Here is an 18,369-nt window from a genome sequence, read left to right as displayed (position 1 = left end):
TTGTTTTCTCTAAACTAAGTGGAGCTAGAGTATTGTGCATCTATGTTCTTATACAAGTATGTTTTCAAAACATGCTGATTTGCACACAGAGACTATAGTCTCATTATTTGTGCCATGCTTCATATGGATCACATAGAGATATTCCTATTCCTAGGGAATAAGGAATAAACTTTATACACAAAAATTCCACCATCGCATCATTTATAGTTGCAAAAAATGGAAACAACCTTTAGTGACAAACAGTAGGGGAGTATTTAGTTAGCTGTGGCATGTCCACCCAACAGAATGTTTTATGTAGCTGTTAGAATGCTTATCATTACATCTACAATGTGATCATAGTATATAGAAGCAGGGAATAAAAATTTATGCTTAGATAAGAGACAATTATACCGATAATGGTAAACAGTAGTTGTGTGTCTCTCTTGGTGACTTCGTCGGAGATTTTCTTTTTCAGTTCCTTCCTCCTTTTTTGTATTTCCTTATTTTGTATAATGAACATGTATCACTTGTATAATAGGTTTTTTAAATAAAAATAAAAGCCTTGAATTCAGGCTGGTTAAGAAAAATGTGACCCATAGGGTAAGCAGATGGCTTAGCTCATCTCCCTCTCTTGATTAGGGGGGTCCTTTCGTGTCTTGTGAATTTCGTCATGGAAAATGCAGAGCTTTTGTAGAATTTTCAACTTTATGGCAGATATTTTTGCACAGGGACTACAATGCTAGCTACAAAATGACATATACCTTCTTTGTTATGGCTGTGCCTCCCTTTTTTTGTTTTTTGAGAAAATCAAAGCAGGTTTAAACCAACCATTTTAAATCTAAGGACCTCTTAGGTCCCAGTCCATTTTTCAAAGTTAGGCAAAACATTCTAATATGAGCAGTTGGGATGAGTTCTGCTTCACTCGATTGGTTCTGTGTCCTTTAATTTCTGAAAGGATGTAGCTCCTCGCACTTCGTGTTCTGAGCTTTTTTATCCCTGAGAATGCCATAGATGTACATGTTTTCTTGCGTGTAATTCTTTATAAGATGTCCATGACTCATACTGAATTTTAGTCAGTTTTCTAATAGGAAGTAAGCTCTGATAATCAGCCCCTCAGCACAGTTCATCACTCAACTAGGCACCAGAAGGAGAATGCTCTTGGGTTCAGAAAGGAGGCCAGTGCCTGCGATGCAGGCCTCTTAGGCAACTGTACCAGCACCACCGCCTGCCACTGCCATTAGAAAGCAGTGTGTAATCTCTGGTTTGTGGCTGCAGAAATGCAGTCTTGTCAACACAGAATGTGTCAGGTTTTCTGGAGCTCTGCCGGTGTACCAGCTTATTCGTTGGTCCTAGGAATCACAGCTGTGCCAGAGGTCCTAGGCCCTCAGTGATCTGTTCTCCTCCCTCTGCAGGGACAGGAGCATGGAGGCTACAAAGAGAGAAGGATGGTTTTCAGGTTAATGCATAAAGACCCTAGAGAAACTTGATGGTCTCTTCCTCCCACAACCATGAATGCCCCTCTGGTCATTAAAAGGATCAAAAGGATCAGGTTCTCTATTCAGGGTGTCTTACCCCCTTCAAAGTCCTGGAGAAGCCCCGCCAACCCTTCCTACTCCAGCTTCCCTGAGTGCTGAACAAGTAAGCTGCCTACATCATTCAAGCCACATGCTTCTGGCTTTGGACCACCTGCCTTTAAGATGCAGATACTGGTTGTCATTTACTACAAGCTTACTTTACTTTAGGAATTTGATGAGCATGATTAGTAAGTACTGAAAGGAAGAATTTTATTTTCCAAAATTATAAGCCTTTACATATCTGGTTGGTACATTTTATAACTAGTAGTGTTACAGGGCAACTCTGATATAAAACAGGTTGCCTGGCTGTGGGTCCTCACCCGCGTGCTTAAAGGGGACTTAAACTGCAGGCACACACAAAAGGTTAACAACAGGTTTATTTACAAGAGAAGGGGAAATGAGGAAATGAACAACTCAGGGAGAAAAATAGGGAGATAAATTCTTAAATGCCTCCTACCCATTCTGCTGCCCTGGAATCCCAAATGACCCACCAAGACCAAACGCTGCGTGGCCAAAAGCACGAGCCAAGAGAGAGAGACCCCACTCACATGGCCGGTAATAAACACAAGTGCAAGAAAAGCTGCTTAACTCTGACCTTAGGTCCTCGCTACTTCCCTTTGGGTATCATGGGATTTGTAGTTCCCAGTATCTTGATGGAGTGGGGGTGGAGTCCACAAAGCCTGTATGGAGTTGGCGCAGGACATCTTTCCTCCTAATAGTAGCTGTTCCCAGAAGAGCCTTTATCAAGTTGTGAGCAACCAGTTACATTTAATGTCAACAAATATACTGCAGTGTGTTCTCACACTGATCAAAAGTGGTGGTGTCTCTCAACAGGGAACTGTGCCTGTGTTCTATATAATGCCTCCAGTGCCGTCCCCCGTCTGTATAGACAGGTAATCAGTGTCTAACACCGTGCCAAGTTACTGCAGGTGCACTTCCTCTTCCACTCATGTTCTTCCTGCTGTCTTAACTTAAAAACAGACTTTCAGGTCAGCTGCTGCTGAACTTTTGTATCCCGTCATGTCCTTGCAGTCACTGACACACCTGAGAGCTAAGCTTACCTCAGTAAAGGAACTTACCTGAGGACACCTGCCTGCCACCCTGCTTTAAGTAAGATTTGCAGTGCAGTATTTTTACTTTGTGGGGCAATGATGCAGGTAATGATGAGACCATTTGTTGGGAAGATTATTCTCCTGCCTTCAAGCAACGTGCCATAAGATTTTTTGTTTGTTTTGCCTTGTAGAAAATGAATAGAAAATGCAAATGGATTGCGTTTGGTTTTTATTTTATGTTAACAGTTGGTGAGTGGTGACACGCATTCATTGTGTGTGTTACCCCGTTACCTTCAAGCAACAGCATGGAGGTGTGGCTTCTAGTCAAGGATGACACAGGGCGCTGTGGGCAGTGGGAAGGCAGCTGGCAACCTCCAGGTGGCGAGAGGCTTCCTGAGCCCTCATCATCAGCATTGGTTTGCAAATCAAGTTGCAACTGTATCCATCAGGACCAGTGCTGTTTGCCCACAAATATGTATTGGATTTGATGCGTTTGTCTCACAAGTATGGTGCTTTTTTGTTTGCTTGCTTGCTTGCTTGCTTGCTTGCTTGCTTATTTGTTTGAAACCAAAGAAGGGGGCTGTTTTCATTATCCTACCTATTTTATCCTTTCTTTGAGGACTCCGTTGAGAGAAAAGAAAGCTCCTACTGCTAGAGTCTGCAAAAGACACGGGCCACCGAGGGCCAGAAGTGTCGGCCTTTGACCTGGAGATGGTCCTTGCCCTTTTCTTCTCTCAGTCTCCCTTTTCTTGGGATTCTGCCTCTTGAATGTTACCCTTTTGGACAGGCGTTTTTGGCCTTAGTGTTCACAGGAGACTGTTAAAACGCGGGCACTTGGGTGCCATCAGATCCACAGGTCATCCTTGGTTTTGTCCCAGTAAAGTCCAGGGGGAGCGTGCTATCCTCAATAAACTGTAAGTTATCGGGGAAAAGATCTTTGTGATAGAGCATAATTGATTCAGAATATCACAAAAGATTTTAATGTGAGAAACGTGCATATATTTTTTGACCTATTAAAATTTTCTTTTGCTTTGTATATTAGAATCTAACCTCAGTTGCTTTCATTCCAAGTTGGAGGTCAGTGAAGCCCCAAAAAGAAGATGTCATTGCCCCCAAAGAAGCAAATTTAAAAATTCTGTATATAATAAAGGATGACAGTCCTATCTAGTAGTAACAAGTACACACTAAATAAGAAAATACATTTTAAAGCCGTTTTGCAGTCTGTGCTCTTTCCAAAGTCACTCTCCGTGTGTACCGTGGTCTGCCACAGCACGAGGCAGGCAAAGGGTGCAGGCTCCAGGGTCCCCGCATCCTTCGGGCTCAGGTTTATTTCAAGCAGGAGCCAGTTTGTGCTTTACCTTTGAGCCTGGGGAAGAGACTGGTCCAGGTCAGTCTCTCATTGCACCCATCATCCCCTTCTTAGAAAATTCTGTCTTCTCTACCACTTAATATTATAAGGTAGGGTTTTGTTTGTTTTTTAAGCATATTGACAACCCGTAAGTAAATCCTTAATAATACTAACCTTGGTTTTCATAGGTAGTTTGAAACAAAAATCAACATGGAAAGTTAAAATTGTAAAGCAAAGCAAGAAAGTATTTTTTCAAAGTTACTTTTTGGAAATCAGCTGATTTTCTAGATAAAAATGTAGAGATGCTGTGAAAGAAATCAGCTTGATAAGCTGGGTTTCCACATTTTGTGATGTCACTTCATTCTCTACAAGTTCTAATGATTTATTTACTTTTATTAAAGTAATGTGTCAATCGTGGCTTTTTTAAAACTTGTGGAATGAGTTTTATGTTTGTGAGTTATTAAACTAAGCTCTTAATTTATAAAATTTCCTTTGGGTCATTAGTCAAGGAATCTCATCACTTTTTCTGCAAATAAACTTATTAATGAGTGTTTATAAGCTATTTTTTTATTTTCTGACTACTGTGTGATTGTAATTAAACAACAAATGCTTAGCTTTAGTCATCAAATTATGATCCCCCAAAATGACAAATATGATTTTCTTATTACAAGTTGGATGGTACTGGGTAGAATTCTTCTTCAATTGTGAAATAGAAAATGTTGGTTAAATTTAATTGCATCTCCTCTGCAATTTCATGAGTTGGCCCTTACAGTTGCCTATGAACTTCAATGGCGGTTATTTCCTCTTCACAGTGCTCCAGCTGAGGCTGCAACAGAGGAGGACGCGAGAGCAGCTAGTGGACCAGGGCATCATGCCACGTAAGATTTCCATGTCGTTGTCGTCTCTACTGCAGTGACAAGGAGGGCAGGTCCAAAAAGAGACTGTCACGCTCTGCTCTTGCTCATGGTCACTTTATCAGTGTGCACTTACCAAATGCGCTTTGGAGAGAAGACCAGCGTCAGTATTGCCAGCCTCAGAGAAGCATGTAGGATACATTTTGAAAACCAGATGCAGTTTAATAGATAGACGTGAATTTTTGTGTTACACAAGGAATTCTTCTTTAAATTGCTGCAATTAGACTGACAATTCTGATTCAAACTTCAACATTGATTGCAGTTTTGAAATAATTGAAGGAATCACTCTAATAATGGACCCAGTGTTAGTCTTGCAAAAGTAACATAATAAAGTTAATTCAGAACCATGTTGTACTATCCAAATTAATTATCTCTAATGCTATATAGTGTCACCTGTATAATTAATATATTTTTGTTACAGGGCTGATAAACATTCTATTTGTAATTAATAAATTATTTCTTCCCAAAATACTTACCAAGTATCTCTACCCTTCATTCCTTCAAGAGTTGATTAATTTTAGAGTATTTCTCCAAGTACTCTAATTGTCTTCTTTACCTTTAATTGCCATGTTTGGCAATTATATAGATTTTTGTCAAAAAATATTTCTCCAAACTAATGGCTTATTCAGTTTAAAAAGCTATGAAATGCATTTTTGCATTTGAATCATTGATATTACCTTATTTTGACTTACGATAAGGAACACTTTTTCTCTGTGATATTTTTCTCAGCAAAACTTTGGGTGGAGCCAGTATTAATTGGCTATCTAAACACTTTAAATCTAGCATTGTGATCAAGGGAAAAGCTGGTTTGATAATTTGCCAGATTTTCTCCACTACCTACCTGACTCCGTACCAGTCAACCAAACTGGATCAAATTTGGATGTTTGGGTCACCACTGCTAAGCCATCTTCCCTTGCGCTGGACTCCTGCAATACTTTGCTTTGCTTCAAATACCAGAGGAGCTGAAAACAATGCTACCAGGGTCAGACCTGTGGCGTCTAGGGGTGAGGCCTCCGAGAGGCTCATCCTCTGTCCTGTCTGCATCGTCTGACTGCCTGTAGTTGTAAGTGCAGCATGTTATCAGACAATGGTGGACGTACACAATTTTTGCAAAGATATTTAATAGAAATACTACAATAGGTGATGCTTTAGTAAATACTGTTTACCCTTACTCTAGAATTTGGGAATATTTAATGAGCTAGCAGTTAACATACTGAGGACTCACTGCACCTTTAGAGTGAGCTGCATTGTGGTATAGTGGAAAGAGCATGAACCTTTCAAATTCAGAATTCTAGATTTAAACCCCACTTTGGCTACCGGTTAGTTGTATGACTTCAAGAACTCATTTAACCTCTGGGGCCTTTCATCTGTATTTTGATCTGCACTGGGTCTAGTAACCTACTTTGCAAGGTGGTGTTGATGGTCAACAGCAGTGTAACCACGATTTACAAGAGCACAGGGCCAAGCCCACGGTGCATTCTTGGATCTCTTGAACATGGAATGCAGTGTCCTCATGGACAAGGTTGGATCACTCTAAGGTTAAATGTCCATGAGGACATCTGAGCTCTTTTCCAGTAGCTTCTATGGCCATTAAGAGCAAAGACCTGTCAAGGAATCATTGCACAGTTCTTTAAGCAAAGAAAATTTACCCCAGGCTGGAACTGATCTGACATAATATTTGTGATATCGTTATATAGTCAGTGCTGTTTTCAATGTCCATTTGTTTGTGAAATACTTCTGATTTCTCTAAGCTTTCAAATTTTGCAGATTTCCTAAAGGAACTAGTAAATAAATAGTAAATAAAATTGCAGATGTGAACTAATAAGATCAAGAGGAAGAATTAATATGAAATACTATAACATTTGACTAAGTATTAACTCCTATTTACACCGTGGAAATGATTTATTTTCCTTTCACAGCTTTGAAGAGCCCAGCGGCATTCCATGAGCAGATAAAAAGCTTGGAACGAGCCAGAGTAAGAAATTTCAGTTTAAATGTTCTACTTCTGTTTCCTCATTTTAAAGTACCAGTGGACAAGTAGCAAGCAGTCTTACTTCTAAATATGTTGAGGAAAAAAATGTAATGTATTTTCAGAGTTGATGGAGTGTAGAGTAATATATTCTGCTATGGTTTTATCTTGGAAGTCTGTAGAAATATATGACACTCAAATTTTGTTCTTATAAGACCATAACTAGTTTTGTACATAAAGGACGAAGCACACTCCTCTTTCTTGCATTCAGGGCATAACAGTTTTTAGACTCACAGTGAAGCACTTCTGCTTGTTACCCTGCAAGGGCCTAGCCCCAGCAGTGGCCTGACACTGCCTCTCAGGCAGCTTCCCCTGGGTCTGTGCCACACGTACAAACATACCAAGAGTAGGGGAATTTGTGTATATTTTATATCATTGTAGATACTGCTACATTCAATTTGCTTTAGGTTTTGAGATGACCCCATCATAATTGCTAATCAAATTGATGTTTTTTATCTTCCTTTAAAATTACCATTGTTCATATTCATCCTTTTCACTTTGTTTTTAGTACAGTTGCTGTCATGCAACATGAAAATAAGCATGTTCCAAAAATTCCCAAAGAATTTTCCCAGGGTATAATAAATGATGTCTTAGAGTCTTACATAATATAAAACCTGATTTAAAGTTCTATTTTTAGAGTTAAGCACAGTTGTAATTAAGAAAATGTGATCAGAGACATGAACTCATCAAAGAAAATACATTAGGAGCTTTAGGAAATGTGTCATCTAAGTGGGTTTTACTTGACCTGAAGTGTAGATTTTATTGATTTTAGTTACTTAATTGACCAAAATCCTATGTCTGTTTAAAAATCGTCAAGATTATGAGCCTCTGACTTTGCCAAGTTTTAAAATAAAAGTCTATAAAGTGCTTACTTTGTACCAGAATACGCTTCAAATCCCTGTGCAATTTTGAAGACCGCAATTTAAATCATGCATCAGATAACAGTTTCTCAAAGTACTGATTTCTATTCTGCTCAAAAATCAAGTCATGACAAAAAGGGTAGACAGTTTATTTAAATAAAGTTCGCTGAGGAAAAAAAATGTAAAACCACAATAAATCAATTAGGATAACACTTTTTCTCTTCTTTTGAGACTGAAAACTTTTTGAAACACAAGATTCGGAGCCGACCAGATCGTTCTGAACTTGTCAGGATGCATATTTTAGAAGGTAAGAGTTTTACTTCCTCTGATTTTCTTGCGTTTTCTCAAGAAAAGTGAGAATTCCACCATTTCTGTTTATTCCTATTTTAATAACTTTTTGCCCCACAGGCTGACATCCTCCAAATTGGATAGCAACATGAAGACCCAAAGCTAAATGTTATGTTAGATACATGGGGAAGGTTTGATTCTCCAAATGCCAATTGATGGACTGACTCTTCCCCTATCAGCTGGTGTCACAGGTGTCTCTACCATACTGTTCTGGAAAATCATTTTCAGTCCAGAGATCCTTCATCAATGAGGGACCTGTGACTCATTAAGTCCTTAAGCCTAGAGGATGCAGCAGCCCCACATCCAATCTAGATTTCCAGCCACTTGGACCCATGTATCTACCTGGTATGATGCCCACGCCAGACATTTTTCTTTGTTGTTTATTATCCACAACAGCCCAGCTTGACCTGATCATTATTGTAAATACCTGCCCCTCCCCCTGCCAGATTTTCCATATGATCTAGCCTAATCACTCATGAAGCTGATCGGACAGTTCATGCTGTCTTTGGTAAGAGGTGTGGGTCAGGCCAAGAGTATTTTCTCTCTACAAAAGAACATTCTTGAAAGATGGTATCACCACCATGAGTTCCCACATTACAGTTTCATTCTTTGTTTTGTGTCTAATTTCTTGAGCAAGACTTGTAGCTTGATTCTTGATAATCTTGAGTGTTAAGAAGATACAGAAAGAACCTGAGGACTTGTCAACCGTTTAGAGATAATTAGAAGGAAGATTCTATTTGTTCTCTCTGGCCTAATGATAACATTAGAATTAGGTTGATATTACAAACTGTTAGATATGTGCACAATGCAGGACTAAAATCTAAAGACTAGGCATGTCCAAACATAAAATCTTCATGAAGCCATATTATTATGGTTATTAGAGTTGTCTGTTCCCTGGTTACCATCCTAAACACGAGACCCAACACATGAGCCAGGCAAATGCCTACCTTCCTGCAGCTTACATTCTAGTGGCAGAGACAACAGACAAGACAGATTGCGCTACAGGGAATGAACAGGCCTCTGTGATAGGGAATAAATAAGCACAGACTGACGGTGGCCTCTGCTTATTAGGGATATTGTGAAGAAGTCCCAAGTATCAAGCTGTTCTCTCTAACCCCAAGGAGAGTCATTTCTAATCCAAAGAATCTATGTCTGTGTGTCTATCATCACATCTGGGCGGGGGCGGCGAGCATATATGCCTTTCTTTGCTTTGGATTGCTTTTCTCAGAAGTCCACTGGACTAAAAAAGCTTTTCCAGAACTCCAATGGTAGGATAGGAGCAGCTACCAGCTGTCAGGGATAAGTGAATCTTCAAAGAAGCAAGTTTTCTGGTAAGTAACTTGGTAAATAGCTCCTCCATGCCTGAAAATGTCTTGACCTATAGGAGACATTCTGTAGCAACAGCACTGTCTATTTCAACTTGCCCTCTAACTGCGACAGGCTTTATTAATACAATTACAGCTAAGGCAAGTACATGGAGCTATCAGAAACTAAGGCAAGTACATTGAGTACTTTCTGTTTTTCAAGTCTTCCCCAGCATTTAATATCTTAACCTTATGTACGATACAAGTGATGTTTTAAGAACATCTATTCTCAATTGGGATTTTTGAAGAAAAGATGTATCATCTATAAAATACCTAAAACATCCCCAACTTACTTTATATTATTCCAGTCTTGATTGGATTGGATGTTTGGCAGGCAGATGTCTAAATTATTTTCTGAATGCTCAGCAGCTGAAATCCAGCTCAACCTCCTGGAGGTGAGGAGGTAATGTGACTGCGAATGGAGTGAAGCAAAACACCAGCCTCTGTTCATTTTTGGAATATTTTCCTTCCAAACATGCTCCTGATATCACTTGGATGGTTTTAATGGTAGAAAGGAGAAAGGCTCTTTAAAAAAAAAAAAGCATTTAAACATCAACCTAAGAGTGATTTGGGGCCTCCCTGGTGGCTCAGTGGTTGAGCGCTGGCTTGCAAAGCTGCCCGCAGCCTCTGCAGCGCAGGTTCGATCCCCGACTGCCAGGCGAGGGTCCCACATGGTCGCAGACCTCTACTGCCGCCCACTGTTCCCCTCAGCAGTGTACTTCGTCACTCTGCCTGCTCTGGCTCTGATGAATTCTCTCACCCTCCCGCGCCTCTGACAGTACTCTGTGCTTGTATAATTAAATAAATAAATCTTTAAAAAAAAAAGGCTTAAAAAAAAAAAAGAGTGATTTGTGTGATCTCATTCTTACAAACCACTTACCTTTTTGGATGATTAAAAGTGTTCCATCTAATAAGATTGGTGATCACAGTTGGTTCTGCAGGAAAATTATAAAAATGAGATGGGCAGACATTATGGTGTTTAACGTACAGAAATGTGCAATTTTCCAATGTTCCAACCTAGGGTTAGGATCTCACCTTGGGGAAGGTTTCAGTGAATGGAATTGGAATTACTCACATCATCTTGAATAAAACACCATCATTGCACATTAACTATAATTTTTCTTTGTGGTGGAACAAAATTTGCACTTGAAAAACAATCTAAAGTTAAAATTCCTCAATTGTGTATTTTTTTCTTTTCCAATTGTTAATTGCCCAAACTAATTTGACAGTAATTTTTTTAATGACTCATCTGCCAAACCAATTCAAAGTATTTACCATAGTTTTCCAAGACTCAGTTTTTTTCTGCACAATATTATATTCCCACAACATTTGGTTAAATTACATATGGACAATAGCAAGCAAAACAGATATGAACTGTTTTGTGGACAGTCAGGGTTGGCTTTGGTAAGCCTGTGGCTCAGCTGGCAGAAAGAGCAGAGCACAGATGAGCTGGGCAGTAGCTTAGCTGAGCTTTGGGCTTCAGCCAGGACATTACCTACAGAGGAGGAACATCAGTTAATCCTGAGATTTCTTATGGGGCGTTTCATTAAAACACCTACTGTATAATTTAAGAGGCAAGCTACTTTCAACTCAGAAATGGGGTTGACACTGCATTATTATTTTTAATCAATTATGAACATTATTTCAACAGTGGAATAAAATGTTGATGAGAATTACCAGAAATACATGTAATTGACAGAATTAAACAAATGAATGTGTTATGATATTTATAGTAATTTCACATCTATTGAACAACTTTATGCATTTGTAAATAGATGAGTTGATGCTTCTGAATGTTTCTGACAGACACAGGTAATGTATTCAGAAATAAACCCAGATTCTTGGTTATGGTAATGGACTGAAACACAGGGTGATCAATGCGAGAATATGATTCGTAGCTCTTGGCTCCTACCGTGAACCTCCGATCCTAATATGCAGGGTCTCCACTTTTAGGAGTTGACTTTCCAATGAAGCCAAACCTAGTTAAAACTATCAGCTTCTTGAGCCATGACCAAATCTGTTCTGTTCATCCTCCATATCCCCAAACTTGATCTTCCTATAAGTGAACAACAGCAGCACCCCTATTTTGACTTATGTTTGCATTAATTTGACTTTGTGTTTGTATTAATTTATGCACATTGTGTGCACAATGCATAAAACTGTCCAAGACTTAAAGTTACAAAATGTATATTGGAGCATTTTAAAGTCTTTTTCTCTTTCCGCAAATATGTTCAGAACACATAAATATGTTTAAACTAGTTTAAGTCAAATTAGCTGGCCTGAGGGCCTCCCCGGTGGCGCAGTGGGTTGAGTGCAGTGCTGTGAAGCTGTCCGCAGCCTCCGCAGCACCAGTTCGATTCCCGGCCGGCCAGGGAGAATCCCACATGGCGCGGCAGACCTCTCCTGTGTCGCCCGCTGCTCCCCTCAGCAGTGCTTTCCCTCTGCCTGCCTGTTCTGCTCCCTGCTCTTTCTCTGGTGAATCCTCTCACCCTCCCACGACTCTTACCTGCACCCCAGCTCTTGTATAAATAAAAATAAATCTTTTAGGGGCCTCCCCGGTGGCACAGCGGTTGAGCGCTGGGTTGCGAAGCTGCCCGCAGCCTCTGCGGCGCCGGTTCGATCCCCGGCTGCTCCCCGGCCACCAGAGGAAGGTCCCACATGGCGCGCAGACCTCTCCTGCCGCCCGCTGCTCCCCTCAGCAGTGTACTTTGGTCCTTCTGCCTGCTCTGCTCCCCCCACTGGCTCTGGTGAATTCTCTCACCCTCCCGCGCTCTGACTGTACCCAGTGCATGTATAAATAAATAAATAAATCTTAAAAAAAAAAAAAATGACTTCTGTTTAAAAAAATAAATAAATAAAAAATAAATCTTTTAAAAAAAAAATTAGCTGGCCTGAAATAACATTATGGAGTAGGAATAGTGCTTCAATTAATGGTTGCACTGTCTCCTCTTGTAGAAACATTTGCAGAGCCATCCCTGCAGGCCACGCAGATGAGGCTGAAGAGAGCACGACTGGCGGATGACCTGAATGAAAAGATTGCCCAGAGGCCTGGCCCCATGGAGCTGGTGGAGAAGAACATCCTCCCCGTGGACTCCAGCGTTAAGGAAGCGATTATAGGCAAGACTATAGGGTTATTGTTTTCTGGGAGCGGGGGAAACGGGAGTTTTAGACAAGGCAATTAAAAAAAAGGTCCAGAGCCAATTACGAGCATCATTTTCTGGGTGTGTTAGTTTAACAGCGTGTGTAGATTCCCATTATTATCATACTGTAGTTAATCCTGCTTTTTTTAAGACTAGCATCTCTTACCGAGTACCTCGGATTCCTACCATGTTTGAAGTTTCAGTCTTATGTTCTGATTTCACGGTTATGCTTGCTAACGTATATTTATTTTTTCCACCATTTAACTTCTATTATTTTAATAATTTTTAAGAATTCTCATTATTTTAGTTTACTTCTAGAAAATATTGTTAAAAATAGTTTATCAGATGTTAGTTCAAGGTAACAGCAGGTGAGAATAGAGTAGGTTCGTGAAGAACCATCAGTGGAATGACTGGTGCTGTATGTCTCGTTTGCTCCAGTGCTAGGTACTTAGTAATTAATGTCCCTCCTTTTTTTTTCCTCCTGGCATGAGCTTTAGCAGGAAAAAAATTCCAGAATAATGCTCAATATTCAGCAAGCAGTTTTGAAAAGTTACCATCTTATTTTTCAAAACTATTTTAGTTTCCATTACTGATGGGACTTCACAGTTTACATTAGTTAAGAGTTCAAAATCCGGGCCTCCCCTGGTGGTGCAGTGGTTGAGCGCTGGGCTGCAAAGCTGCCCGCAGCCTCTGCAGCACCGGTTCGATCCCCGGCCGCCAGTGAGGGTCCCACATGGCGCGACAGACCTCTCCTGCCACGCCCGCTGCTCCCCTCAGCAGTGTACTTCATCAGTCTGCCTGTTCTGCTCCCCGCTCTGGCTCTGGTGAATTCTCTCACCCTCCCACACTTCTGACTGTACCAGTGCTTGTATAAATAAATAAATAAATCTTAAAAAAAAAAGTTCAAAATCCCAGGCAGTTTGTACTCAGTTATTCTGAGTAGTACAATCAACTGACCCATTCAGTCCCATCTCTTGGGATTGAATAGATGGGACCTAGCAGCAGACACCCACTTTCCCTTTTTTAACAGTCGGATTCCAAATAAGAATCCAAACAAGGTACACATACCGCTTTTGGCTCATATATCTCTTAGGTCTTAATTTCCTGGGTAGGATTCCTCCTCCTTTCTTATAGTTTATTTATTGGCAAATGGGCTTGCTTTGTCCTCTGGCATTTCCACATTCTGGGTCTTACAGATGGCATCTGCATCCCCAGGTGTCATTAAAAACATGCTTGTCTCCTGTACTTCCTGTAACTGGTGGTTGGATCCAGAGACTTTATCTGATTCAGGTTTGGTTTTGTTCTTGCCAAGTATTCATCCTAGGCAGTGGTGTGTTCTTCCATTGGAAGTACATTATGTTCAAGTTTTTTAAGGTTCTTAGAACAAACAATGTTTCTCTTTCTTTTTCATTTTAAGCTTGGTAGTCCAATGCCAAAAGATGTTAAGAATCATCTCTTTATTTAGGTGTTGGGAAGGAGGACTATCCCCAAACTCAGGGCGACTTCTCGTTTGACGAAGACAGCAGTGACGCTTTGTCCCCAGACCAGCCAGCCAGCCAGGAGTCGCAGGGCTCGGCCGCGTCCCCGAGTGAGCCAAAAGTTAGTGACTCGTCATCTCCTGTGACCACAAATACTCCAGCCCAGGTACCGCCTTTCTTGACTTGACCCCTAACTAGAGAAAGGGTCTTGGTTTTTCTACATCAAAGTAATGCACTTGAGCCAGAAGAAAAATCTGAACATGTGGAAAAAATACAGATTTGTCATCTGTTATCCAGTCAATGTTAACATTTCTGTAGATCCTTGCATATTATTTACCCCTTTTGCAAAGCAGTTTTAACCATTTAAAATTAAAAGTTCACTAGTGTTAAGTTTATTCACGCTGTTGTGCAGCACAGCTTCTGAACCCTTTTATCTTGCAGAACTTAACCCCTGTACTCATTACACAATAGCTCCCACCCCTCCCCAGACCCCAGCACCCCCATTCTGTTTTGACCCTGCCCACTCCACTCCTGTAAGTTCACGCTTGGTGGTCTCTGTTCTCGATAGTGGCCATTCTCGTGCTCTGAGGTACTGACTCTGGGGTCTTGGGTTGCATTTCTCTAATGCTCAGTCATGTTGCGCTTCTTTTCAGGTGCTTGTTACCCATTTAGATCTCATCTTGGGAGAAATGTCCACTCAAGTCCTTTGCCCATTTTCAGGCAGATGGTTTTTCTGTTGTTGAATTGTGGGAGCTTTATGTGTTTGGGATATTAACTCCTTTTGAGATACGTGATTTGCAAATATTTTCTCCCACTCTGTGGGTCACCTCTTCACTGTTAATAGTGTCCTTTGATGCAGAAGTTTTTACACTTGATAAAGTGCCATTTTCTGGTTTTGTTGCCTGGGCTTTGATGTTTTACTAAAATTATTGCCAAATACAATATAGTGAAGCTTTTCCCCTTTGTTCTAGGATTTTTATAGTTTGGATTTTTACATGCAGGTTTTTAATCCATTTTAATTTTTGTATATGGTATGTGGATGTATATGGTATGTGGATGTATATGGTATGTGGATGTTTTGTATATGGTATGTGGATGTTTGTATGTGGATGTTCAGTTTTCCCAAAACCATTTGTTGAAAAGACTGTGTCTACCCATGTGTTGGTCTTGGTTCTCTTATTGATCATTTGACGATATTCACACGAGTTTACTTGTGGGCTCCCTATTCCATTGGCATGTCTATCTGTCTTTATGCCAGTGCCACACTGATTACTGTAGCTCTGTAGTAAAATTTGAAAGCAGAAAGTGTGAAACCTCAAACTGCTCTTTTTTAAAGACTTTTGGCTACTTGAAATCCTCTGAGATTTTGAATGAATGTTAGAATGGGTTCTTCTGTTTCTCTAAATATGACACTGGGAAAATTTACCCTTTTAAGTGTACAATTCAATGGTTATTGTTCACAGAGTTGTGCAGCTGTCACCACTGTCTGATTCCAAAACATTTTCAGCACCCTAAAAAGAAACCCAGAGCCATTGGCAGTCACTGCCTATTACTCCTTCCCTCTGGCCCTGAGGGCCATCAGTCTACATTCTATCTCTGGATTTGCCTGTTCTGGACATTATGCATAAATGGAATCAGACGGTACATAGTCTTTTGTGACTGGCTTCCTTCATTTATGTTTTTAAGGGTCATACATCCTGTAGCAGGTATGAGGACGTCATTCTCTGGTGTGACTGAATACCACTCCATTGTGTGACAGCCATACATTACCGACCTGGTTGGTGGTGTTTGAGTTAGGCATTTAGCTATTATGAATAATTATGTTATGAAGGTGTGTGGCCAAGTTTATATGTGGACATGCATGTTCGGTTCTCTTGGCTCTATGCCATAGAGAGAACCATAGAGCCAAGAGAACTCTGTGTTTACATTATCGTGATGGCTACAATTGTTCAGTTGCCCTGACATGCTGTATTCTCTTAGCCGGGTCCTAGCATTATCTGGAGTTGTTTCCTCTTTAAATATTTCGCGCTCTACATATAAGAAGTGACCTTGGAGTCTGACCTATTTGCTTAACTAGTTTTGAGGGCACTTGTCTGTTTTCTTGACTAAATTACCATATATTGAAATCCTTAAATAAATTACCATACATTGAAATGGACTTGGATCTTTCCTTAGCCAAAAAGTAGGCACTTTAATGGCCTTCCAGGAAGATAACACAGATTTCCATAGACAATGCATGTTTACCACAAGTAGGTGATATTGTTACTTTAAAACTTGCATACTGTTTGAGATTTGAGTATTTTACTTGGCTCCTTGATTTCAGTTAGACTGAATTCATTTGGTCAGATATTTACTGAGCACTTATTATGTGTCACGATATATTGGGAACTGAGAACGCAGTGCATGCAAATGAATCTAATAATTTGTTCTAATAATCGCATTAGGATTTTTCATGTCTTATTTTTTACTGGATGCTGCGCATAATTCGTTTTCTCCCTTATGACATTTCTGCCTTACTGAAATTTTAATAGCATTTATTTTAAAGTGAAAATTATTGAACTACTTAATAGAGTTGGTCCAGCTCAGTAGGAAATGTTCTTGTTAAAGCCCAAAATCATAGAATTTTTGAGTTGGAAAGGACTTCAAACAATTTCTGCCTTCACCCATAAGTCAGAGGCAGCCTGGGTTCAGAAAGGTATGAATGCTTGGGGATTAAAAATATTTACATATTTCTTAAGCATTTCTTCTCTTCACGAATATTTATTAGGAACTATGTGTTTCAACATTGTTTTCTCTATTGCACCTATCTCCATTACCTGGAAATTGTTTATTGTGTCTAAGCCTCCAACTAAAACGTGAGCCTAAATGGACAGGAACTTTGACTGTCAGGACTGCAGCTACGAGACAGAGAGAGAGAAACAGACACAGCAGCCCCTTCTGTATTCTCACATATTTGCTGCCTCCTGGTTTTGACTTTTAAAAATAGGGCTTAAAAGAATGTCAAGTATGCAAGTAAATAACATTAAGAATCAGTGCTACTTGTCCATTTGTGTTGTGTGTTCTCTGCTTCTGTCTGAGTAGGTCAGGGTGTCAGACAGCTATCGGCTTGGCCGTAGCTTTTAGTAACACAAACGTTGCTACCTCTGCCTTCTACCAGGTAATGGCTTCGTGTTGGTGCTACCTGTGTAAAAGGTCATCATTCTCCTTTTCCTGGGTTTTTTTCACTTTCCTCTTGTAACTTGGTCTCCTGCTAAGTTTATTAGTGACAAACCTGAACTAGAGGCAGTCCTACCGGTAGACTGACATTCCAGAATTTCTTGAAAGAACAAAGGAATTGCAGCATTTCTTGAACAAAATGTTCTATTTATTGCCAGTAAATTGAGTCACTTCTGACTTAAATGTCAGTTTTTATAACACTCGCTAGCGGTGCGGCAGTAAGAGTTCTGCATACAGACCATTAACTGTCAGCCTTCTGTCGATCAGCTGTGTCTACTAAAAACCTGCTTTCGAGAATGAAAACCCCCTACTTACACATTGAGCTGAAAGAACCTAGAATCAGGCAGGCTCACTGCAGCTTTACAAGAGACATCATTTCTGTACCTTGAAACTTTAAATCGAGCGTTAATCATAAAATGCCCTTGTATCAAGTGTTTCGGTATCTAACAAATCTTACTATTTTATTCATGCATGTAAAGAAGCACGTCCCTGTTAACTGCTACACTGATACCAAATAAAGGTAATTATTAAGCAGGGTTCTAAGAATGTTGGAGGTGGTTTTGCTTTTTAATAACTAAACAAGCAAACTTTATGATGCCTGTAAATCTTTGGGATTCTTGTGTCATCTAGAAGTAATTAGGTTTTGATTTGGCACATATTGTACTAATTATTTTCACTTTTATCCTCTGTTTGCTTATAGAGTTTGTCCAAGCATCTCACTTAAAATGTATGTATAGTACATTTATCTCCCTAAATATAGTTACTTTCATACGTGTCATTCAAAGGGGAAGTGCTTTAAAACATTGTTTCTCATTAGACATCAAGGTCTCCGGAGGGCATCCCTTCGTTTTACCTTAGGGACCCTCTGAAGTGGTCTCTGCAATTTATGTTTTTTCCTTTTGGAATTACTTTATCCCCTCCCCCCAAAGTCAGTCTCATCACTATTACTAAAATGTAAGTTAAAGCAAAGATAATAAAAGAGTAACATGAGCTTCTTATATTTGGGGTGTTCTTTGCGATTCTTCATTTTTAATCTTTAAAAAAAAAAACTCACTCTAAGAATGTGA

The 18,369-nt window shown here is 39.9% G+C and overlaps 1 protein-coding gene and 1 long non-coding RNA gene across 7 annotated transcripts in view; one reads left to right on the top strand and one right to left on the bottom strand.

Annotated features, from left to right (window-relative positions):
- Positions 1 to 18,369, top strand: part of MRTFB (myocardin related transcription factor B) — a 224,701-nt gene that overhangs the window by 179,115 nt on the left and 27,217 nt on the right. For all 6 annotated transcript variants that reach the window (XM_054693827.1, XM_037507576.2, XM_037507575.2 and 3 more), the window contains 5 exons: positions 4,766 to 4,831; positions 6,787 to 6,842; positions 7,988 to 8,063; positions 12,424 to 12,585; positions 14,074 to 14,252. In XM_054693827.1, coding sequence (XP_054549802.1) covers positions 4,766 to 4,831; positions 6,787 to 6,842; positions 7,988 to 8,063; positions 12,424 to 12,585; positions 14,074 to 14,252 — 539 coding nt within the window. The remainder of the gene's footprint in view (positions 1 to 4,765; positions 4,832 to 6,786; positions 6,843 to 7,987; positions 8,064 to 12,423; positions 12,586 to 14,073; positions 14,253 to 18,369) is intronic.
- LOC119241913 (uncharacterized) lies at positions 1,373 to 17,744 on the bottom strand. Its single transcript, XR_008551254.1, has 4 exons — positions 17,618 to 17,744; positions 10,349 to 10,403; positions 9,762 to 9,993; positions 1,373 to 1,408 (listed from the first exon to the last, which is right to left on the bottom strand). It is a non-coding gene; the product is annotated as an uncharacterized LOC119241913 (long non-coding RNA).

The sequence above is a fragment of the Talpa occidentalis genome, unplaced genomic scaffold, assembly GCF_014898055.3.
Source record: "Talpa occidentalis isolate TD23 unplaced genomic scaffold, MPIMG_talOcc4v2.1 talOcc4.12, whole genome shotgun sequence".
NCBI classification, from domain to species: Eukaryota; Metazoa; Chordata; class Mammalia; order Eulipotyphla; family Talpidae; genus Talpa; species Talpa occidentalis.
Note: the sequence above shows the minus strand (reverse complement) of the source record. Positions and strands in the feature narration are given on the sequence as shown.